We start from the raw sequence: 24,587 nt of genomic DNA, 5'->3' as shown, positions 1-24,587 counted from the left end.
TAACAAAGAACAGGTGGCAGAACTTCTCTTCTGATCCTTGAACAAGGAAGTGAAGCTGGATCGATTTGTCAGTGTGGTAGCTACATATACTATTAATTAATGTATTAATAGAATTATCAGATAATGTGCTTTATTGTGATATAAAACGTATCAATATATAAAAGGAGCTCTGTCTGGAAAGAGTTTTGGTCATCACCCAGCTCTACTCTAGTGAATTTTGATAAATTTGGACAGAGATGTTGGCTGAGATGTTTGAGGTGGTTTAAATGTAACTCTTGGTAAGAAAGCAAATAAGTATATTTCCAACTTTTTCTGTGCTTTTAGCCTAATTTTGAATATTTAAAATATGTTTAACAAATCTCAACTTTTTTGTCTCTGCAGAGCGAGCGATCCCCTTCGAACACATGATGTACGAACATCTACAGAAATGGGGGCCTCGGAAACAAGAAGTCAAGTTCTTCCTCCGGCATGAAGATTCACCAACCGAGGGCAGTGATCAAGGTGCGTATCGTCCCTGTCTCCTCTGTCTGGAGTTTTTTTTTCTGCCGTGTGTAATCTGTACCTGAAGTATGAAGGGTGGAGTCGAGGGGAATTCCTTACACCTGTTCTGCTTGGCTGCTCAGCTGGTGTCTGTCAATGGTTCTCTATGCCAAAGTTTAATTGATGCTTGATGAGGCATGCCAAAGGAATAAATCATTGCTCTATTTGTGTTTGGGTGGAGTAAGGCCAGGAGTAAAATGCATGCAAGCTTAAAATTAGCTCTTCACGCGAGCGGGGACTCTCTGAGACACATGAATACAAATGTTGGAATTAAAGTCAGTATAGATGTGAAAAATTCACTCAAAGATAACAGATTGAAGAGAAACTGACTCACTTTGACGTATTCCTGACAAAGAAAGTGTATTTTTGCAGCAAAGGCACCATCAAGATATCTAGTTCTTTTTTGAGAAGTATAGCAGAAGTTTTCTATCCCTTCCTGTGAAGTTTTAAATCATTTACTCTCATCTTCCATCAAGCATATCTTATAAAAAAGTTTGAGTTAGGTGGCTTTAGTCAGCAGTGCTTGTCCCAGTTCTTAAATGCCTCTGTCATGAGCAATCAAGTCAGTGAATTTTTCAAACTATCCCTGACAATGGCTGTTGACTCTGAATCTGCGCCTGTGTGGGTGTGTGCACGCTCGTCTGTGTGCACGCTGGTGTGTGTGTGTGTGTGTGTGTGTGTGTGTGCCCTGCCTGTGTTTGTGACGGCAACTGTTTCTTTTTGCAGGGAGTCAGCAGTCTCAGGATCAGACGAGTCGCAGAAGTGGAAACACTGGAGAGAAGCACAATGAGAACGGGGTGAGACTTAATTAGCATTATCTAAATGATGTTAAAATAGAAATGTAGCTTTACAGAACAAAACAGGTCCAAAAGCCATTATACAATTCCTCAGTTATATTTACAGCTGCAGAAGCTAAACCTACTGAGAGTGCAGTGTCACAGGCATATATAAAGAGACTAAACTCTATAATTATTCACAAATAATTGGCTGGGAAAATGGCTTAAAATAGTTTTCGAAGGATTCTCAATATTAGCAAAGAGTCTATGTCGTAAGCTCTGTGCAACATTCATTATGTGAAAGGACCTGTTGTGCTATTAAGTTTATATTTCACTCTGATACAAGATACAAGATACAATATATCTACCTACAAGATATCTTTTTTGTTCATATTGTTAGCATCTGCTGAGATTTGTTTTCTCCATATAGGAGTATAAATGTATAAGTCAAGGAAGTCAAGATATTTTTTAGCTCTATTAGCTCCTTTAGCTGTTAGCTCTATTTGCCAAACACACAGCAGGACTCTGCTGCCCACCGGCTGCTAACAGCTTACTAGCTCTTCTTCCAATGTCTATAGTAACCGCATGAGAAGAGGTGCTTTATTGTAGTCAGCGCTATGTTTGTCATTTGTTAAAGGATAGATATACATACATACTAGAGCCCAACCGATATAGGTTTTTGAGACCGATTCTGATTTTAGAACGGGAAAATGCACCGATAACTGATTTGGCGGTCAATTTCGAAATGTTTTGAGCTGGAATGAGAATAGACCTTTTTAATGTGATTTATGCACTGATTTTTCACCACTCTGCAAGTTACTTTCTCAGACATAAAACTTTATTAAATTATATTTAACACTGTTATACTTTGTAATACATTGGACAAACAAGGTTTTACATTTTCAACCAATTTCATAAATGCTGAACTTAGAAACTAAAGAATAAATAGGAAAATAAATAGCTAAATAAACATTATTACTCTTTAGTTTCAGTCAATTGCTGACTATTTAAAAAAATAATTTTTAAAAATAACAGCTCGCACCATTTCTATACCACACTAAGCAACATTTTCTGAATTATATATTATGTTAAAATGTATTTTCCAGCAGATACTGGACAGCATGTACACCGATATATGCCTTTGATAGGCCAATATCAGCTGAAAATATCAACCAATATATCTGTCAGGCTCTAATATATACAGAAACTGCTTTTATCACAGAGGCTTCCTGGTGAAGTTCTCTTGTCGTCCCGAGCACATTTCTATCATCCTTCCTTTAGTCTCCAGATCTTCTATATATTGATTTCTTTGCAAAACTTAGTTTTAATTTCAGTTGGGCTGTAATGATTCACATTGCAAAGGTGAAAAAATGCTTAAATCACCGGTTTTTCCGATACCAACAAAAAGCATCAGAGTTGTCGGTTTCCTGTTGAACTGTTCACTGTACGTTAAAAACTGGAAAGCAAGTGTTTGGTTCTTCCAGTGAGCTGCATTGATGTGGTTTCTTTACGTATTCCACACTGTCACTGGACACTGTCAAGTTGTATGTTTACTACTGTGTGGCAGCTTTTCTGTATTTTTACGGCACAATAATGACATAACTGCAGTGTCTGCTATGATGTAAAAGTATCGGCATCTGTGGATACACGATTCTAATATTAATCCAGTGTTTGAGAGTAGGATCACAGAGCCTGGTGATCTAGAACTGCTCCATTTCCACACACTGCCAGTATATCTCTGTCAGGTGTAGCCATTGTTGTGCATGCTGAGCTCTAGCTGTAGGACATATGTGCTTAGGAGATGTGAATGACTCCGATAAGAGCAGCCTCTGGCGTGGCATCCTTTCACTCTCCAACCATCTGTCCCAGATTTCACAAAAAGGAATGTGTTGCGGTCAAGGAATCGTAACTAATTCAACCTTAAGGGTGGAGGGATGAATCTAGCGCAGTGGGAGATGGAGGGGTTGTTGGTTTTGTTTTTTAAAAAAAAAAGAAAAAGGATTGTAGCACAAGAGCACCCAGAAGCCATTCCTGTTATTATCCTGAAAACTTTTGACCCTTGTTGAGTAAGTATCATGATGTAATATATTTTTATGGATCCAGAACTTTGATTGTTTAAACACTGGCAATATCATGCTACCAACATATAAAACACACACCATAGCATGACGGGTAAAAACGTCCTTGTTTCGACATTATCAGTTACATGGCCAGCTCCGCTTAACCTCCCAAGTGCCGAGGCTCAGTTGTGTCCGAGTTTCTTCCTAATATCTGATTTAGAGGATTATATCAGTCAGCCTGCTGGATGATATAACGCGCCCTAAGAGGATCATTGCTTTGGCTTTTCCACGGGCTGCTGCCCAAACCCCAGGGGCTTTCTCTCCACCATGTAGAGCCGATCATCCTCTGAGAGCGACGCTGCCTCGTAAAGAGCAGAGGTGCCTCAAGGGAACACGACAACGATCACACGCATTTTTCAATAATTTTTAATATCGCCGTTTTAGCTTCTATAATTGATGATGACAGCTTTTTGGCAACGTTGAGACACCTCATTTCATTTAATCTGCAACTGCTGTATGTTGGGCCTTGATCACACTTCAATAAATACAATTTTTTCAAAGCAGAAATACCAAAGATTCTCCAGTTCCAGCTCCACAAATGTGCTTTTTTTTCTTACTTAGATTTTATTTTCCATTTTGACAACAGCAAGAAATACAAACACACAGTCCAACAAGTATCGTTGCCTGACATCCAAAGTTCTCAAGTCAGGAAATACAAAGCATTTTATCTTATATGAAACATAAGTTGCATTTTTTTCAACCCCAAAGAAAAGGTTAAATGAGGAGGCGAAACTACCAGCCTTGTCATTTATTCCTTCCAGTATGATGTCCATTTTGCCCCTCTGGCAATATATAAATATTTTTTCAGTCTTAGAATGAAAGTCAGTCTCTCCACCTCATGAATCTCTTTGACGATTTCTAGCCAATTGTCCACTGTTAGTGGGTCGGTTTGTAACTACTTATGAGTGATTGCTTTTTTTTATTGCTATAGTCAGTATTTTTGAAAAGATATGTCGTTTCCTGTTAAAATGTGCTTTTTTTAAATTGCGATAGTTAACTTTTGGGGTATGAACATTTGCTTGAACAAAACAAGCAATGATAAGACATTGCCATGAGCAGAGAACTTTTATTTTTTCTTTTAGACTTTGATAAATCGAGAAAGTATTCAACATATTAATTAATAATTAATTTAATTGTTTATCACAGCTCAATATTTGGCATTATCACTTAATCTGGTTAGTGATTCAATATGCTTAAACCCATAGACATTGGGTTTACTGGAAAAAAATTTCTCAGATAGAAATGATTAAATTTAAAAATGTATCTGATATCAATTAGTTGCTGATGATTCTTTTGTTTAGCAATTCATCAAATGATTGTTACAGTCTGTACATAATCTTTGCTTTTCAGAACATTGTAACATGAGTAACAGTCATAAATAAATGGGTTCTTTTATTCTGAAAAATGATCTTATTTTAATTAAGGTGCATTGGGATAGATAAGTGCACAACTCAACAAAATATTTAACTTAATTTTTTTTTTAATTTTTAATCCAAAAAAGTTACATATCATATAAATCTAAAATAAAGATTCAGATTAAGATTTTCTTTATTAATCTTACAATGGGGACATTTCAGCAGAGTTACAGTAGCAAACTGGATAACAAAATAACAAATAGTAAACAGCAGTATAAACTAGAAAGGTAGAAAGGTATTAGCAAAATACACAAGAAAAAAAAAATGTTTTAAAAGTATTAACACTTTACAATATAGACAAGCAGAAATATATGAAAAGTATTACCAATTAAAACAAACATAGAATAAAAACTTTAGGGACATTATATACAATGTAGACAGACTCAGCAGTTAAAGTAGGATCATTTTCGCTCCCATTTCAAATATGTACTAATCTATACAGTTGTTGGAGCTCAGTGAGGCCGTGGCTGCTCTCTCTTTCTGCTCGGTCTGCTTAGTTGGGTGTTTCTCCAGCTCCCTCTTCATCACTGTCCGAGGGCGTGTGTGTCTGTTTCTCCCTCGGGTGAATTGTCACTGATGCAGCGTTGCCTGAGTGCATTTGAGCGTGGCTGTATGTGTGTGCCAGTGGCTTCCCCCGCTCTTCCCATCTCGACCTCGGTTGAGTCACCTCGTCCCTCCCCCTCTCCGAGTCTTCCGCGACACTCTTAAATCTAAACGCCTTTACGAGCGCCAGGTAGAAAAACACCGTGTGAGCCGCATGGGCAGAGCTGCAAATGGACTGTCCCTGTCTTGAGAGATGAGAGGATGTGGCACATGTATACTGAAGTGAAATTATTCCCAAAAAGAAGCATGTTTTATTCAGATAAGATGAGTCACGGAAATGTCTGCCTCCTCTAATCTAGTAAGAACAGCGCACTGCATGTTTATTTCACCTGGACTTTATTTGTATTATCTATTTTTCATGTCTTCCTCCTTCCCATGCCGCTAAGTAGGCTCTTCACTTTTTAAAACAGCTCTCTACTCAAACTAGTATTCTACATTTCTCAGCCTGTTATTGAAAAAAAAAACACAATGACATTTCCTGCATGGCCTCCTCCCACTTTGAACATGTTTCCTAAAGGCAGAGTCTGGGAGCACTTCAGCATTTCAGTACCGTTTGTAGTTTAGAGGAGTGTACTCGCTGTTCACTCAGTATGCTGTTTTATTGAAGAGGAGTCATCCAGTGTGTTGACAGTAGCAACTGCTTTCAGGATATTCCGTCTGTAAAATGTTAGTTTGGGGAATAGATAGGCTTACTTTTATTCCGTGAGCTCACGTGGGTGCTGATTTCTGCCTCAGGAGGAGGATTTCATTGAAAATGTTTATGGAGGTGAACCATTTTTTTCCTAATCATTTTCTAACAAAGCCAATTTAACTGTTACTTCTACTATCTATGTCTACATTATATAAACCCTTTACCTTTTGTATTTTTTGTGCTGTGTAGTTGATCAATAGAAAATATATTTTTTTCTGGTAATTTTGCTAAGTGAAATTGAATAGAATTGAATAGATTGGCGATAACGTTGGGAATAATTAATCAATGATTGATTAATGGTCGTTAAGAATTTGGTCGATCACGTGGAATTTTTAATCGATCTGTGTATTTTTTTATTTTAATTTTATCTCGGACTGTGTATCAGTACTCACTGAACTGAAACACGGCCGAGCGTTGAGTTCTACAGCTGTACGTCAATAAGTTAATGAGCTGAGATTTTAGTTGGATGAAGCTAAAGTTTGCAAACTGAAAGTTGCAATAACAATTATAAAACACACAGAAATAGTATTAATTTGAGCAAAACTAGCTTACTGTATCAAACCTTGCTATCATGAATTATTATTAGGTTTGATTTTATCCAAAACTTATTTAAACACAAAACACACTTAAATATGCAAGATTAGTGTGGAAACTAACCTAATTCCTCTTCGGGGGCTAAAACACCCCTTGAAATGATCTTTATAGTATAATCTCACTTCAGTTTGTTTTACGATGGACAGGAAGTCTTTTTTTTCATTTCAAAATAAAAGTGCCAGTTATCAAAACAGGCTACTTTGTGTACTTTTGTGTACAGTGTATATATATATATTTTTTTTTAAATAATTTTTCATTTTTTATTTTGCTCGTGTATGCATGCCTTTATACATTCTGGACTCTGTCTAAAAACATAGTGATTAATCAATTGCTTGATCGTTGACGTCATAGATGCTCGAGTTGGTAGGTTTCTTCCAAACGCCCATCCCTAGTGTCGGCCTGATATCAGATATTGTATTTTTAGAATTGAGGCATCCCTCAAATGGACATTTTTGTTTCTTCTATTTTCTCAGGCATTTTTAGACCCAAAGATTAATTGATGATGAAAATAATCATTAGTTTAGGCCTCAGTTGTTTTATATAAATTTGGCCTCTAAGAAAACCATGGAGTACTCCAGTGAAGTTGCTAATTATAATGCCAGTGTATTTTCAACACCATAAAATGGAATGCATATAAAACCCATACAGAGAGATCAACTCATTAAACAGTGGCCGAACACTTGACAGCTCCTCTTAAGTCCCCTGTCTACTAACTGAGTCTTGTCACCATAATGTCCCTCAGTAAAATTATTGGGAGTGTTGTTGTGGAGGAAGGAGAGCCCGACTCTCACTGCTGTTAACGTCTCCTGCTGTTTATGCCTCTGGCTGCTGAACTCAGACGTCTTTTTAAAACCATTTCTGTAAATAGCTTTTGTGTAACTTGTTTGTTTATTATTATGTAACATTTTCAGCTCATGTAACTTTTATTCCAGATGTATTTTTCTGCAAAATAACACATCTAAAATGTATCTAAGAGTTGGTAACATTAATAACATGACAGTACAGGAGACAGCTCTCTTCTTCCAAATATAATTTTGGATATTTTTTTGCACTGCTACTGAACTGACCTATTCACCTTCTTGCTGTCATCCTCAGTTACTACATGTTGTTGTTTTGGCGAGGGAGAAAGAGTCACATATCCTTGTTGGTGTGTCATACTCAGAGCAGCTCCAACAGGGCGAAAAAAAATGAATGTTGGGTCATGACCTGGTTTGACTCACACTTTTTTGTTGTTTCGTTTGTTAGTGTGAGGAAGATTGGGTAAAAAAAAAAATGTGTTTAAAAGATGAGAAAAACCAACAAACACACTCTTATTGTTTGAAATGTTTTAAAATCCTTCCTTGTTATCAACATCAGGACCACTCTGCTCTGATTTGAGTGTGTTGACCATATTCTTGTGTGTGTGTGTGTGTGTGTGTGTGTGTAGGTGGGTAATCAGCGTGTGGAGCTCACGCTATCAGAGCTGCAGGAGATGGCCACACGGCAGCAGCAGCAAATCGAGGCTCAGCAGCAGATGCTTGTCGCAAAGGTACGCATCATTCCCCTGAATATTATGATGGTCTTTCATTTAAAATAATCTTCTTTATACTCATGGCCAACATTAGAGGGTTCACTGGTCCGCTACACAGGAGGCTCACTACAAGCTGCAACAATTTCCTGCTTTTCCAGTTGAAGTTGTTACATCTGAAGCACTACCTCAAAATTATGTAATTCGTTAAACTTAAAAGTTATGTGCTCACGCCTGGGGGTGCCACAACAGTGAGCAAATGAAATTACGTATTTTTGTCTGCCAACCCAAAAGTTAACATCTCCATGGGGTCTATTGAAAATTCGCCTATGGGATTTTTACATTGGATTTTGGATCATTGCAGAAAATAAGCTCTGTGGCACACACACATCTTGTTCAGCAGGATAACCTTCACAAATGAACACCACTTTTCTGATGTTTGAAGTGTTAATGCGGCCAAAAAGCTAAAGTTATGCTATAACAAACTACTCTGCGGTTGCATTACATGAACGTCACTACTGTTATGGTTCAGACGATCTCCGACAAGCTAACCGGCAGTTTTGACAAGCTAACAAAACCGTAGCCTAATAAATAGTTCATTAACCTAATCTACAATCTACAAGAGTTTACAAGTGGACTGAAAAACACGACTAAAGGCTGTGAGGCGGACTAGTGAGAGAGTTCATGTCCGTGTCCGGCGTCATGGCGTTTAATGTCCCCAACAACCACTGGAGTCTCATTTAGCCATTTGATAGCAACCGCCTTATTAAGGACACACAAAAAATGAAACATTCACAAGTGGGGGTATTAACTAACAATAATTTATGTCGTACAACAAAATGCGAAATCTCTTATGTCTTACCAAAACCCATTCAAAACCTCATTGAGTTTCAGAAGTTAGACCCCAGGGTGCTAAAATGCTAACTTACTTCTGGGTTTAAAAGTATATTCCTGTGGCGCCCTATGAGGAAATTTTCCCACTGGTTAATAAACTTGTAACCACACTGGTGTTACAGATTACACCAGACATCTTACAAAAAAAGATATTCATTGATGATGCTCAATAACTGTAGAATGCTTACTTCTTCTTTGATCTTTAATGTTTTCTTGCAATTAAATCTTGAAGTGCTTTCACACTAAACCCTCTGTCATCGTCTCGTCAGTCAAATCTTCTTCTCTCACCATGTGATAAGTGAAATCTGATGCCTGCTACTGCTACACTGAGCAGACATGGTATTAAATATTAATAACAAGCCTGTTTTTTAGATATATGAAATGCAACTTAATGGGTTTTTTATTTTGATTTATAAATGTTTTTTAATAAAGCATAACAAGGGAGGTAGCTGTTGGCGAGTAATGTAATTGCTACAGCAGCAAGCCTGTTAATGCTGGCATCAGACTATAAAATATGTTTGCCTTTTGAAATGGTTACTGTGTCAGACGAGGTAATCATTTTGGCATTAACTTGGCCGAGAGACATGGCAGACTATACGCTAAAGCCAGACCAATCACAGCTAACCGTCTCTCACGTTTTCGCGTAACGTGCAGAGGTGTCTGGAAAGGTGCTGGTCAGTCTCATATTATGTCATGTCGTCTGAGACACAGACACAGACTGGGCATTAGTTCAAGGCCAAGTAAGTTCAGTACACAGCCTCCAACCTTTCTGTCAGAGAGAAAATGGACTCCTGTTGCACTTCTCTGATCCACTGAGTCCCATCATGACCTGAAATTGGGGCATACAGTTATGTAACGAATGTGATAGGAGGCAGCATGAGTCACTGTGCTTGGATTGTCCAGTTTGTCAAAATTCATAGTTCAGTCTTTAAAGGAACTTGTGCACAGAAATTGCAGTGTTTACGCAAGCATGTAAGTTATTCATATTTAAACACAACAGTTATAAAAAAAGGACCTTGTAAGGTACGGAACAGGAACCTCCTTACAACCAGTCTACCAGGCTTTTCAGTGAACTAACTGACTGTGACCACCGGGCTTGTGGTGTGCTGATCAGTCAAGATCAGTCAAGCAAGATGAAGCCCACTGTAGACCCGCGGATAGAAAGACTTATTTATCACCACTTTCGTTGTGACGTCTGAAAAGTAGGCCCACATGAAGCCCCGCAGTCATTTGGAAACCTGGGCCTGTCATTTCCTATTTTAGGACCTTTAACTGGAGCATATCTCAGTCGGGTGGAGATATGAAGTCATCTGACCCTTTCTCCAGCCTTCAGACAGTCTTGACACAGCATTTCATTTAGTGCATACAGTAGAAAGATTTAGCCTAGATTCAGGGTATGTCTGCTACAGAGATATCTTGGAAGCTTTGAAGCAAGCGGTGCCCAGTCTGCGCTGTTGGATGTGGTTTAGGATCAAGATTTTACCTTGAGGTTTTACCTATTTGCCTCTACAACAATCCATCTCTGTCTCACCCTCTGAAGGAGCAACGTTTGCGTTACCTGAAGCAGCAGGAGCGACGTCAGCAGCAGACGGTTTCAGAGAGCGAGAAGCTGCAGAGGCTGAAGGACCGCGTGGAGAGCCAGGAGGCAAAGCTCAAGAAGATTCGGGCAATGAGAGGCCAGGTGGACTACAGCAAGGTCATCAATGGCAACCTGTGTATGTATACTTTAAATATACACATAATTAAATAACTCGGGTGTATATGTTTCTGTCCATGCCACCATAAATAACTGTAATTTTGGGTGTGAGGTGACAGATCTTGCTGTCATGTATTTAACCATCTGAACCCCAAGCAGTTTCAGGGCTCTTTTTTTTTTTAACATGTTTTACTCACTGTGGCTGGTTTTTCCACTGCAATAAATTATCTTGCACCTCTATGGAAGCAATAATGGCTTAAAGTAGAGATAACTCAAAATTGTTTTTCAAGCAGTATAACACAGTTTAGTGTTTAGTTTTGTAATTTAGTAATTAGTTATAGAGCTACAGACTAACTGAATTTCCCCTCTGGGATAAATACAGTAATTTTGATTTGATTGATTTGATTATCGTGACAAAGAATAAAAGAAATAAGGCAAGTTGAATTTCTTTCATTTATTTTAGAAAAAAAGAGGCATCTATATAAGCATTTTTCCAAGTGCCCTAAAGTGTCACCAATGTACTTCTACACCCTATACACAATGAATTATTTAAAATGTTATAACCTCTCTTGTCCTCTCCTTTCTGGTCTGTGTAAACAGTTAAAATTTAATAGTTCAGTTAAAATTTCTCTGAATTTTTTTCAGGTGACTTTTGGTCTCAATCAAGTCATTCTCGACTTCTCAGTTACGCTGAGGACCTAATAATTTAATGTTTTTTTTACAGGATCCGGTTACTGCAAATGGTTTCTTTTTGGCAAATTTTTCAATGAGTCCTGTAGAATTAAGTCATTTTGATGTAATCTCATTTTTCCAAGCCTTGATTTGGTTACTTGTTCTGACGGAGGTCTTCATCACATACAATTATGGGAAAAAAATATTAGACCACCCTTGTTTTCTTCAACTTATTGTTCATTTTTATGCCTGGTACAACTAAAGGTAAATTCATAATAACAACAAAAATAGCTCATAAGAGTTTAATTTAAGAGCTGATATCTAGCCATTTTCCATGGGTTTTCTCATGAGATCATCTTTTCATATGATCTATTTTTGTTGTTATCATGACATTTGTCCAAATAAAATGTACCTTTAGTTGTACCTGGCATTAAAATGAACATGAAATTGAAGAAAAACGGTGGTATAATATTTTTTTCCATGGCTGTATAATTTATTCAAGGACTGTCTGAAATTTGATTTCAGTTTCTGGCTATAATAAATGGCTTTTTGTGATTTTTTTTGTTTGTTTCTTTTCTTTTTTTCAAAGAAACATGCTTTTCAAATATGCCAGCAGGTTGGGGTTCAGGGGGTTGAATATATTCACATCAAGAGTTGGGAAGAAAATCTCATGAGAAGTCACCCTACATGTAGGTTACAAATGATCTGATGTGGTGTCTTTATTTTTCACGTCCAGCGGCAGAGATTGAGCAAGTCAACAGCCTGTTCCAGGAGAAGCAGGCTGAGCTGCAGTCTGCTGTCCTGAGGGTGGAGCAGCTCAGCCTGCAGCTGGAGGACCTGCGGAGGGGAAAGCTTAACGGCATACAGACCGCTCTGGGTGGCCAAGTAACCGGCGCTGCAGCTCTAGAGCTCCGTAAACTCTACCAGGAGCTTCAGGTATATAAGTCAATCTACTCAATACTCCCACTATGTCCCCTTCGCTCTGACTTCAGTGATGGCAGTATCTGTTGTTCCTGTGACTCTGTATGTGTGTTACTGTCTGCGTTTATCACACACAGATCCGGAACAAGTTGAACCAGGAGCAAAACAGCAAGCTGAAGCAACAGAAGGAGCTTCTCAACAAGCGCAACATGGAAGTGACGCTCATGGACAAGCGCATTAGCGAGCTGCGGGATCGCCTCTACAAGAAAAAAGCTGAGGCACGTCAAAAAGAAAACCTCCCTGTAAGATTAAGAGCGCTCGACACATCTCCTCATTACGACTCTTTTTGTTGAAATGTTACTAACCCTCTGTTTGCTTTGGTTGACAAGAAAGAGGAGATGAAATATTATAGTGTTGTTATTTTTTTTTAAATGTAGCAGTTTTCTGTGCCATATACAGTACACAGTTACTTATTTACTAAGTTGATAATGACAACAACAGGGCTTGGGAGAAGGAAACGAGGAGATACTTGGGACTAACAAAAAAAATGAATGCATGGTTTTATCAAAAAGGGCAGCATGTGCAAGTCCGAGCACATTCCATGTCTGGATGTATTCCATAAATGGATATCTTCAGATTTTTAGACCAGATGCTCCCAACCTATGTTTTTCATCAGATAAGATAATGATGGTCTTGACTAGTCTAGATTGACTGAAATGTTCAATATAATCTGATTTCTAAAAAGGATTAAAATGTCAACAGTTTTTATTGACTTAAGCTATCCTAAAATAGTTACACTTCTCTTATTGTTTGATACCTTTTTTTTATTTTGTTAAGTTCTTGTATGAACACTGTTTTGCCGTTTTCTTAAGATACAACAAACATGCCCAGACTTTTTTTTTTCAACTAAAAGTGACTAAAAAGGACAAAATGTGACCCAGGACTTAAGACTAAATCAATTAATAGTTGACAAAATTAACACTTCTTCTGACAAAAGTCTCCTATCCCGGCGAGTAGTCAATCCAAATGCACCAGATGTACAATCTAAAAGTAAAATACAAAGTTATAAATCTTTTAGCCGAGTTTTTATGTTGGAAAAGCTGTTGCTCATGTCCCTTTGGGGGCTGCATTGAGAAAACTATTCAGAAATAACTTCTAGAAACTTGAAACCTCCTTGTGAAACGGTATTGAATATATTCTTCGTGTTTATCTCAACTTGTAACATTTGAATCCTTTCTCACTTTCTCTTCTTATAGCTGAACAGAGCCAACGGGCCTCCCTCTCCGCAGCCAGCTCCTGGTACTCTGGGCCGTGTCGCTGCTGTCGGGCCGTACATCCAGGTCCCTGTACCGGGCCGACAGGAAGGAGGCTACAACATACCGCCTGATCCTCTCAAGCCTCAGACTCTGGGTGTTAATAACCAAGCCAACCACGGCCGCACCAAGTCAGGTTGGTGGAAACCCATAAAAGTCTATTTAAAACCCACCTGTAGCAGTGTACACCAGGTGATAGACTCTTTAGGATTTTAACTGAAGATGTGAGTGGATTTCAGTAGAGCTTTAGTAGCTTACAGTTTAGGAACACAGTCATGGTCAGTTAGACAAAGCAGATGAGAAGAGAGTTCCTGGATTGAGTTACAGAGCAGCTTGGATAGATGTAGCCAACACTTTTAACACATTTAGCATGAAAACCTTGTGACTTAAATTCCCTCCTGGGCCCCAGCTGTAACTGTTTCCTTCCTACCTGACTTCTCAGTTAATCCTCCGCCTGGACTTGATTTCTGTGATTTTCCTTCCTCTCTAACCTCCACTCTCTTCCTGTGTTGTGTATGCTGTGATTCCCTTCCTTTTCTCTCCTCCTCTCTCATGTGTCTGTGCTGTCCTGTCTCTGTAATGTCTCTGTTTCACTGGGTGCGGGGTGGGGGCAACTCTTCCCGGGGCAGACGGTGTGCGAAAGCCTCCCGGCCCTTGGAAAGTGTCTGATTTAGACATCGTTGTGGACCCGGTACCCCCGTCCCTTCCAGAATCACACCTGGGCACCGGAGCCTCCACTGGCTCTGACGGCACGTCCCGTGAGTGCACAGCGCTGCATAAGCAGAGAGACGGCACTTCCTGAACCTTCTCTCTCGATTGTAGCACGGGATCCTCAGCATGCACTGGAGTTTATACTCCACACATCACCCTTATCTTTTAAGTATCAGTCAGTTCGATTGGCAAAGAATGTAAGATTATCAAAATTGGGCTCTGCCTTATCACGCCTTAACACCCAACACTAAAAACATCAAAAACTGATGTTTTTATACCTAACCCTTGTGCCTCACTTTAAAAAGTTACTCTGATGTCCTTAGTGGACAGAAGGCTGCCGTAAAATTATATATTAATAATATTTTCCACTTACACAGAGTTTTATCTTTCTACAGACATTAGTCCTAATCATAACTACCAATAATCTTTTTTTCAAATTTTTTATTTTTTTAAATTTTACCCTTTAGATGGCAGCTTTTACATTAATGCTACTGGGGTTTTTTTTAATGAAAAATACACAAAATTTTGATTATTTTCTGCATGCTAAATGCTAGGGGGATTTTTAATTATTATAATAATAATAATAATAAAAATAATAATATATTAACTTTTTTCACAGTCTGGGATACATCAGTGATTAGCAACAACATTGTCCCTTAACCAGTGAAAAAATAAAAATAAAAATGTAACCAGTCTTGATCATAACTACCAAAAAATAATTCATTTTAGAATTGTAATCCTTTAAATATAATTCATTTATGCATACTAAATGTAAGGATGTTTTTTTTTACAGTCTGGGATATGTTAATCATTGGCAACAACATTTTTTTAATGCAAAAATCATAGAAGGGAGGGACATTACAGTATAATCCTAGATTAAGATAGGCACAGGTACAGTACACAGTGTATACAGATACATTCTAAAACATAAAAAAAGGATTTTAAGAGTCTTTGTCTTTTCCCAGTGGTCCTCTTACTTCTTCTTTTGCAGCCTCATTGTAAAAGTAATTTTCTCCATGCTGCAAGTTCATAATGTTTATAAAAGGTCTGATGGCAGGGGGATTCTTCTGGAGCCAGCATTTGGTAATTACTTTTTTAATTGTATCCCTTTTACTGAGGCCTTCAGGAATTTAACAATATTTAGTTGTTATGGATTTTGATGCAACTTATTAAAGAGTTGGGGTTGAAAAAATGTTAAAATGAAAAAAATAACCTCGCACGCTTGCCCAAATTGATGTCATTGCATTAATACAGCCCGAAATGTCCCTAGTGATGCACAAGGGTTAAAAGTAATGTAACTGATTTTCTCCAGCAGACAAATCACAGTTTAGAGGCACAGCTGGGGAATCTGAGCAGGAGATGAGCATTTCTGCCTGGTTATCATGAACAATAACTGACTGATAGAAGCATCCTCGTTTGGCTCGATCATTAAGCCCTCCTGCCGGTTTTCTGAACTGGAGAGAGCGCATGTTGACATTTCATTTGGAGAGTTTCCTCTGCGGATTGGCTCATGACGTCAAAGTAGCGGGGTGCCATCTTGAAACACTTTGCTGCCATCTGCAGAAATTTGACGCTCTTAATCGTGGCTGACATCAAGCCTCATTTGAAGAAAGTGTCACTGACGAACACTGCTGATCCCTGTGTGTGTGTTTGTACACTCTGAGAAGGTTCAATGAGTCGAGTGCCTTTGTTCATTTACACATGCAAAGTTATTTGGAGCTTTGTTCTAATTTCACAACATCCCCAGTCTGCCTAACTTTAACCCTTCACACCACATTTTCACAACAACCGAGCTGTGAGAATCACTTTTAGTTAACATGCACAAGGAAATTAACTTGTACATGTTAAAATGTCATCCGATTCACTTAGCAGCTGTCACTCCTGATAATCTGTGAAGACCCATATCACCTGTTTCCTTTTAGACTCCAGCTAGTGTTGCTTTCATGTTACTGTATTAATCTCTAGCAATGCTACATTGAAAGAAAAGATTGGAAGCTGCTTTTTAAACGGATTTGTATATCTGTTGTAATATTTATTTATTTGTTTGACTATACCATAGGTACTAAATAGCATATTGCAAATCTTTTTTTCTTTTTTTTATCGGGAGAAAATTTACTTTCCACCACTTCCAAATACTTGAGTTTCTCCTTCACTTTTCCACATTGGAGTCTGGTTGAAAGTGGAATTTCGGACGGCACTTTAACGCAGCGCAGCTTAAAAAAAAACTGTATTCAAGCGCTGGACAATGTACAATAAAGACAGGGAAAATTAAAAACCAAAAACGATTGAATAGATAGATAAAGAGCATGAAAAAATAAAAAACAAGGCAGGATACATTATTTGTGAATTTTTTGTCTTGTCTTTTTGACTTTACGGTTCAAATTCATCATATACTTAAAGGACTTACAGTAGCTGCTAAATCCCAAATAAAAACAGAGCAAGAGGGAGTAGAAACTTTCCACTTGCAAGAATGATATTTACCAAAGATAATGATAAGATTTATTGAGCATATTGCAAATCTGAATTTTGACTTTTTGGGTTTGTAACAACTTGGTTAAATGTTGTACAACCAAATTCCTGTGGAATTGTAACACAACTATCGCTGTTGTTCTGTTGTGTCTTCCTTTTTCCATCCTCTTTCTTTCAACCTGTCCTTGCATTCTTTTTATCCTGCACATACTGTTTATTTTTAAAGTAATCAGTTTAGTCTTGGAGACAAGCAGTACTGACAGTCCCTGAATCTTCTACTGAATTGCAATTTAGTTACCATTTACTGATTGTAACTAAATTAAATCAACTACACAGTAGTGAAGTACTAATGCAGATCTATTCATTGTCATCATTGCTGTGAAGGCTCAGGATTTTTGTCCTATTGATCAATAGCCCCTCTTTTTGATACATTTTTCTTAAAGAAGAAAGTTTTTTTCAACGTCCCAAATAGTTAAAGTGCCCCTCTGAAAAGTCAGATTTATAGAAGATTTCTGTCAGTGGGATTTTAAAAAATGGGTTATTCATTTTGTAAGAAAACGGTGCTTTAAACCATCACCTTTCCTTTAATGGTAATGGCAGTATGAGTCATATGTAAAAGATGCTGCATTCACATGAAAAAAAAGCAACAAGCAGTGTGTTTGAATGTCTCTTAATGGTGTCTGGTTAATAGGATAGGCTTCACAAAATCCTGAACCCTCCATTTAACACCAATCCTAGGTCAAAATGGTACAAATACACCTGTTCTATGTGTATAAAATGCTACATATTCTTGAAACATCATCGCTAATGCACTAAAAGTGAAAGATAAGCATAATAATTTTGACCTAGCTCTGGTGGACATGCTTCTGTCACTCCCCTGAGTTGTAAAAGAGTCTGATGCTTTTTGTGCCACCTCACTGATTGTGTCCTGCTTGTGCCCTATAGCTAATGATACTGGTTGGCCTACTTTAGGCAAGACCAACACATCTCTAAAGCCTCCTGAGAGACGAGACTCAGGGACTGATACCCAGGGCAAGAGCCCTCCCTCAGGCTCCCCCGTCGCGCCAAGTGCAGAAAAGGTTCGTCCTCTTTCTTCTAATGCATCCATTGTTTTATAGCCTGCTGATGTAATATCACATCTATAAGAAAAATGTTTCGTTTTTGAGATTTTTCTCGGGATAAGCTTTCCAGATTTATTGATGGTTGTTTCATGCTTCTTCACAGGTGCTAGAGTCCAAAATGGCCGTGTCCTCCCCCGCCATATCCAAGCCACAGCCGCCTCCCTATGGCTCCCACCTCACCTCCGCAAACTCAGCCAGCTCCTTGGAGCGGCGCAAGGACGCACCTCCTCCTCCTCGCCCGCTCCCAAACCCGCCAGCTCCCGCCTGGCCCCGCGTCCCCCCCTCCACGGGCTCCTCCTCCCAGCAGATCCAGCAGCGAATCTCGGTGCCGCCAAGTCCAACCTTCCAGCCTAACGCACCGCTTTTCCCTCCTGGGCTGAGCGAGCGACTGGATCCTCCGCCAGCTGTGGCAGTACGCCCCTTCATCCCGGACAGAGGATCACGGCCTCAGTCGCCCCGAAAGGGCCCGCCTACCATGAACTCCAGCTCCATTTATCACATGTACCTCCAACAGGCAGCGCCAAAGAGCCAGCCACTCAAGCCTGCTCTCAAAGCAGGTAAGGGCAAGGTCCAGTTTGTGAGACAAAATGTGTTGTTGTTTTTTCTTGCTTAGATAGTTTGATAGCTAAATGTTGAATCACTGGAATCATGCCCCGTGTTCTGTATTGTGATGTAGTTTAACTTTTAGTACGGCTGCCACTTATTAGGTCCAATTTTGTCCTCTTATACTGAATAAGAAGGTCGGTAAGTGCTGAAAGAATTTGTCAATAATTTTTTTGTCAGTGAAACATAATGCACTAAAAAAAAGATAAGGAGGAAAACAAATATAAAAAACAAATCGATTGTGGTAAATGTATTGAAGTAGGCATGGGACTTTTATTGTCACAATAACTCTGGCCAAAACAATCAGAGTTCACGATTTTATCCTGATAATCATCAAAATCAAAGTCTCTTAAAATGGCACTAAAACATACTGGAATCACAAAAACTATATTGATTGTATAACAGATACACAAATCTATTTTGAGAACATCCTTTACAGTAAATACTAAGAAACAATCTTAAATAGGGTAATAATAAATTATAAGGTCCTTATTTATTATTTATAGATGTATTTATTATTAAATTGACTTGACTTGTTAAACATGGATTTTCACAATAATGCTATTCATGAAAATTCACCACGATCAACTTATTGTGAGTGTTTCTTATTGCAGTTCATGACAGAATCATATAAGGTCCTATACTAAAGTTACTTAAGAATAACTGTAATGTAAATGTAAACAAACTTTTTTGTGGTTGACAAAAACACACTGAAAATGTTTAGCTTTCTGAGCTGATCTCAGCTCAAACATGTATAAATACATATTTCTGTTCTTCTCTGATTTATATAATTGTAACTTAAATTATCAAATCAAATCAAACTTTATATAGCGCTTTTCATACATAAAAATGCAACACAAAGTGCTTTACAAAAAATAAGAATAAAAACAGACAATAAAAATGACAAAACCCACCCCTCCCTCCCCCACATACACATCTGTAAGTATACATACACAAACATGCACACACACGCATTTAGTCATGCACGCACACAAACACACACTCAGACTCACACACAGCACATATTGATTGACAGTGTAAATTACACTTTGAGACAATACAAGTTAAGATATTTTGGGAAATTTTAACTCATGGACTTATTGATTCCCTAAATAAATAATTGACAGGTAATGATGTCAGCGCCCTCCTGTGTTGTACCTCACTCTCTATTTGTCTGTCTGCAGTATATGGGAAGCCTGTTCTCCCCCCAAGCTCGACACCCCCGTCGCCTCTGCCTTTCGTCCAGGCAGGAGGGGCCTTCCCGTTGCTCCAAGGCCCCCCCGGTGGCGAGGACACTTTGGACGGAGAATTTGATGATCACGACTTCTTCCAGCACCCGGAGCCTTTAGCACCTCCTCCCAGTGTGGAGAACATCCCACGACCACTCAGCCCCACGAAGCTAACACCCATGGTACACTCCCCGCTGCGTTACCAAAGCGACGCCGATCTCGAAGTGCTCCGCAAAAAGCTGGCCAACGCTCCGAGACCGCTCAAGAAGCGCAGCTCCATCACAGAACCGGAGGGCCCCAGCGGACCCAACATCCAGAAACTGCTCTACCAGAGATTCAACACTCTCGCAGGAGGCATCGAAGGAAATGGAGTGAGTGGATCAGGAGGTGGCAGCGGCGCGGGTAATGGAATGCCATTCTATCAGCCAGCTAATCCTCCCGCGTATATGGGAGGAGACTCGGGAGCAGATACAGACAATGGCAACCTCCCCTCTGAGACGCCGCTACCGCCACCACCAGGGGCAGAGGAGTTGGGCTCTGAGGCTGCACCTCCATCTACTGACCCTAACGACAACGAGCCGCTGCCCTCGCCACCAGAGCTGGATGCTGCCGACACCGAAGAGGAAGAGGACGACAACAATAACAACCTAGGAAGCTCCGAGGCGTTGTTGCCCAGCCCCGTGCTGGAGGTGACCAGTCCAGAAGAGAGCGGCACAGCGGGCTCACAGCTCCTGGTGAGAGAAACACACACATACACAAGAATTACTTTATTTATCCCCAAGGGGAAATTCAGTTAGTCTGTTAGCTCTTCTGTAGATTATTGAAGAATGAGACAGCCTGATGGCTGTAGGAGCGAAGGATCTTTTGTATCTCTCCATCCTGCACAGAGAGGAGCCGTCCACTGCTGTTTTTTGTTCCATTAAGGTTTTGTGTAGCGGTCGATCCAGGTATTTCAAGATGGACTCGAACATGTTGACAGTGCATCTTTCCACCACCTCCTCTAGTGTGTCCAACCTGGCTCCAACCACAGAACCAGCTCTTTTGACTAGTCTGTCCAATCGCCTTGCATTTCTGTGTCTGATGCTGCCTCCCCAGCAGACTGCAGCATAAAACACACTACCACCACAGACTGATAAAACATCTGCAGCATCTTACTACAGATGTCAAGAGATCTGAGCTTCCTTAAGAAAAAGAGACGGCTCTGCCCCATTTTGTAGAGAGCGTCTGTGTTTAGGGACCAGTCCAACTTATTATCCAGGTATATACCTAGATACTTATAACTTGGCACCACCTTGCTGTCCACCCCACAGGTATTCACTGGCTGAAGGGGGGCTTGAACCTGCAGAAATCTATGATCATTTCCTTTGTCTTTAAGGTGTTCAGTAGGAGATAGTTCTTGTGACTCACAGACTCATTATCACATTTAAAGACAGTTGTAACTCATGCTTCCTCTCTGCATCGTTACAGGAGAAGCGCACAAACCTGAAGAAGCCAAACTCTGAGCGCACCGGCCACGGCTTCAGGGTGAAGTTCAACCCTCTGGCCCTGCTGCTGGACGCCTCGTTGGAGGGAGAGTTTGACCTGGTCCAGAGGATTATCTATGAGGTATGTCACGACTGTGTGAGTACACTTTTAATTTTTCTGGATTTGCATGTTGGATAAGCATTCTTCTTTTCAACTGGGTCCTTCTTTTTTTTTTTACCCCCAGGTGGAGAATCCGAGCACCGCCAATGACGAGGGCATCACACCGCTGCACAACGCAGTGTGTGCGGGACATCACCACATCGTCAAGTTCCTGCTGGATTTCGGTGTGAACGTCAATGCTGCAGACAGTGACGGATGGTGAGTGATTACTTTTTCTTTTTTTTTCGACCAGTTTGATTTTCCTGTTCTATCCCTTCACATTCATGCATTATGTTTGTTTTCCAGGACTCCACTTCACTGCGCCGCCTCCTGCAACAGTGTTCATCTCTGCAAGTTGTTGGTGGAGTCAGGGGCCGCCATCTTTGCCAGCACCATTAGTGATGTGGAGACGGCTGCAGATAAATGCGAGGAAATGGAAGAGGGCTACATCCAGTGCTCCCAGTTTCTATACGGTGAGAAACAACCCCTCTGGTCTGTAAAAATGTAATTCCTAAAGGACTCGTTTACTTCATAATAAAAGTTTTGTCTTTATCCCTGCCACTCTGTCAGCCTAAACCTAATTGAGTTTTTACAAAAACAAAGCACTTAGCAATACTGCTCAGTAGGGTAAGGCAACTTTATGTGGGGTTGGGAAAAAGTCTTTGTTTTTGACATTTCTGTTTTGGACTGCCTTCTGCAGGTGTTCAGGAGAAGTTGGGTGTCATGAACAAGGGGACAGTGTACACTCTGTGGGATTACAAAGCTCAGAACCAGGACGAGCTGACGTTCAGTGAAGGGGACGCCATCACTATTCTGCGACGACAGGACGACAGTGAAACAGAGTGGTGGTGGGCGCGACTCGAGGACAACGAGGGCTACGTGCCCCGGAACCTGCTGGGGGTAAAAACAAAATCTACTGTCACATTTGCACAATTTCCATCTGCTCATCTGTAGAGGTGTGTGGGGGTGGGATCAATACAGCATAGAATCGCAATATTTTGCGTGGCAATATTATATCCAAGTATCGATATTTAGGGTTCCTGCAGCCGTAGCGGGCTCACTTTTAGGAATATACTGGAGATACTGGTATCATATGAAACTAGAAGATCTAAGGAATACGCCAGGACATCGTGTCGGGAAGTTGTCAAATTAATGCTGCAAAGTTCAACTTTTTTATGTTTAATTTAAAAAATATCCAAGCAGTGAAGCTTAAAGTTGAGGAAAGTTTGATAAAATGCATAATGCATTTTTTTTTTTAAATGCATCCATACATGTTTAATATCAGTTCAGTTCAGTTTGACTGAATACTTTGTTAGTCAGTCTGTGGGTTTGACTCTCATTGTGGAGAAATAAAAAGACTGAAGTGAGATGAATAGATTTTCTCTTATTTGACAAAACAATTCTTGATTGAATTTAATTTTGTGTACACAAAATGCAGTTAAACAGCTAAATCACAATATATTGTATCGCAATACTCACCATATTGCAAAATGCTTTAAATCACAATAATATTGTATCGGGACTCAAGTATCAAATAAAGATATGATATGATAAAATCATATCATGTGGCCCTCACACCTCTACTCATCTGTAGGATTAACTTGAAGATTCGATATTGTGAAAGTGAGATTTCCATGTCTTTTAAATTATAAAGCAGGTCTAAGTGCTATATAAATACTGCAAAAGTGTCAAAAGGATCAATCCATAGGGTAATGTACACAGCCCAGATTTAAAAACCATGCCTTTAAACAAGCCATCAGGACTTCTTTATGGTTGTGATGTCACAACTATACTACAAACTGGTAGAAAGTCCTTCTATAGTGCTGATACAGTCCTTAATTCCTCGGTTGTACTGATGGTGCAGTTAATAATAATAATACATAATGCAATTCTGGTTGGGAAAAGATCATTATTATTATTAGTAGTAGTATTTTAAGTAAATAAATCCAGTTACGTCATGGGTACAAAGAGAGGTCATGTTCAGCTTGGATCCATGCTACTCGTGCCCAAAAGCTCTACATGGAACCTGAGTGTGATGACTGATGACCAAGTGACCTTAAAGGTTCATGTTGCCACAATTGCCCGATCGTGTCAATTCGCCATCTACAACATCAGGAAAATCAGACTTTACCTGACCGAGCACTCGACACAACTTCTGGTACAGGCCCTTGTGATATCACACTTATGCTACCTATACACCAGAAGACTTTGAAAAGATTTGGAAAGACTCCTGCAAGACTATCAGCTCACACCTGCTCACATCTGAAGACAAGTGTTTAGAGTTTTTAGTCCCAGCCTAGTCTCAGACTGAGATCCTACAAAGACTGTGAATCTTGCAGGGTCACTATTTACAAGACTACAACTAGATTCTTTTAGCATTTTTTACCTACCATGCAATGTTTGTGTGTGCAGTGGTTTGTGTTGGAAAAAAAGAAAAGAAAAGAGGACGCCACAAAATGCCCCTCACAAAGCTGAAAAAGGGTTTCTGTTTTTCTGACATGAAAAGTTGACTATTTTACAGTAAAAATAGACAAGAAGAATAGATAAGGAAGAATAAAGGAAAGGAAAATTTAGAAAAGAATTCATGATATACATTTATGTCCTATTTAATTATATTTAATTTATTTGTTTAATAAGAATAATTATACTTATCAGCTCTATCAACTTTCATTTAGTTAATCACACATTAATCATCAATTATTTATTACTTATTTATGTATACATTTATTTATACATTTTAACTGGGTCTGCTTACTATTCTTTTTACTATGAAACAGCGCCCCCAAAATCCCGCTTGTGGTCGTAAATATATTACATCTCTATATTTGTATTTAGGATTGAGTTTTCTGACATTATTGTGATGTAACTTTTTCCTGTCGAAGTGGTTTTACTGGCCGGTCTGCTCATCTATTGGTTGTTGATTGTGTTACGTCACTGCGACTTGCGATAATATCAAACACGTTTGATATGATCGCAAACCAAAGACTAGGAAAAGACTGATATGAAACAGCGCAGATTACTACCTTACACTTAACGATCGGGATGACGGGAGCGCGCTGTGACTCCAGTAAGACTCCTAGATTTACTAA

General features: G+C 39.4%; 1 protein-coding gene across 4 annotated transcripts in view; it reads left to right on the top strand.

The window, feature by feature from the left end:
• The window catches only part of ppp1r13bb (protein phosphatase 1, regulatory subunit 13Bb), a 38,654-nt gene that overhangs the window by 10,925 nt on the left and 3,142 nt on the right, over positions 1-24,587 (top strand). The window contains exons 4-18 of one of the 4 annotated variants that reach the window (XM_059355944.1): positions 382-501; positions 1,267-1,337; positions 8,166-8,267; positions 10,681-10,855; positions 12,245-12,444; positions 12,567-12,731; positions 13,686-13,878; positions 14,372-14,500; positions 17,868-18,001; positions 18,147-18,600; positions 19,831-20,609; positions 21,343-21,480; positions 21,584-21,717; positions 21,805-21,971; positions 22,199-22,398. In XM_059355944.1, coding sequence (XP_059211927.1) covers positions 382-501; positions 1,267-1,337; positions 8,166-8,267; positions 10,681-10,855; positions 12,245-12,444; positions 12,567-12,731; positions 13,686-13,878; positions 14,372-14,500; positions 17,868-18,001; positions 18,147-18,600; positions 19,831-20,609; positions 21,343-21,480; positions 21,584-21,717; positions 21,805-21,971; positions 22,199-22,398 — 3,161 coding nt within the window. Of the gene's footprint in view, positions 1-381; positions 502-1,266; positions 1,338-8,165; positions 8,268-10,680; positions 10,856-12,244; positions 12,445-12,566; positions 12,732-13,685; positions 13,879-14,371; positions 14,501-17,867; positions 18,002-18,146; positions 18,601-19,830; positions 20,610-21,342; positions 21,496-21,583; positions 21,718-21,804; positions 21,972-22,198; positions 22,399-24,587 lie in introns of all 4 variants that reach the window. The other 3 variants (XM_059355948.1, XM_059355947.1, XM_059355946.1) reach the window with 3 other exon arrangements.

This window comes from Centropristis striata, chromosome 18 (assembly GCF_030273125.1).
Source record: "Centropristis striata isolate RG_2023a ecotype Rhode Island chromosome 18, C.striata_1.0, whole genome shotgun sequence".
Lineage (NCBI taxonomy): Eukaryota > Metazoa > Chordata > Actinopteri > Perciformes > Serranidae > Centropristis > Centropristis striata.
Note: the sequence above shows the minus strand (reverse complement) of the source record. Positions and strands in the feature narration are given on the sequence as shown.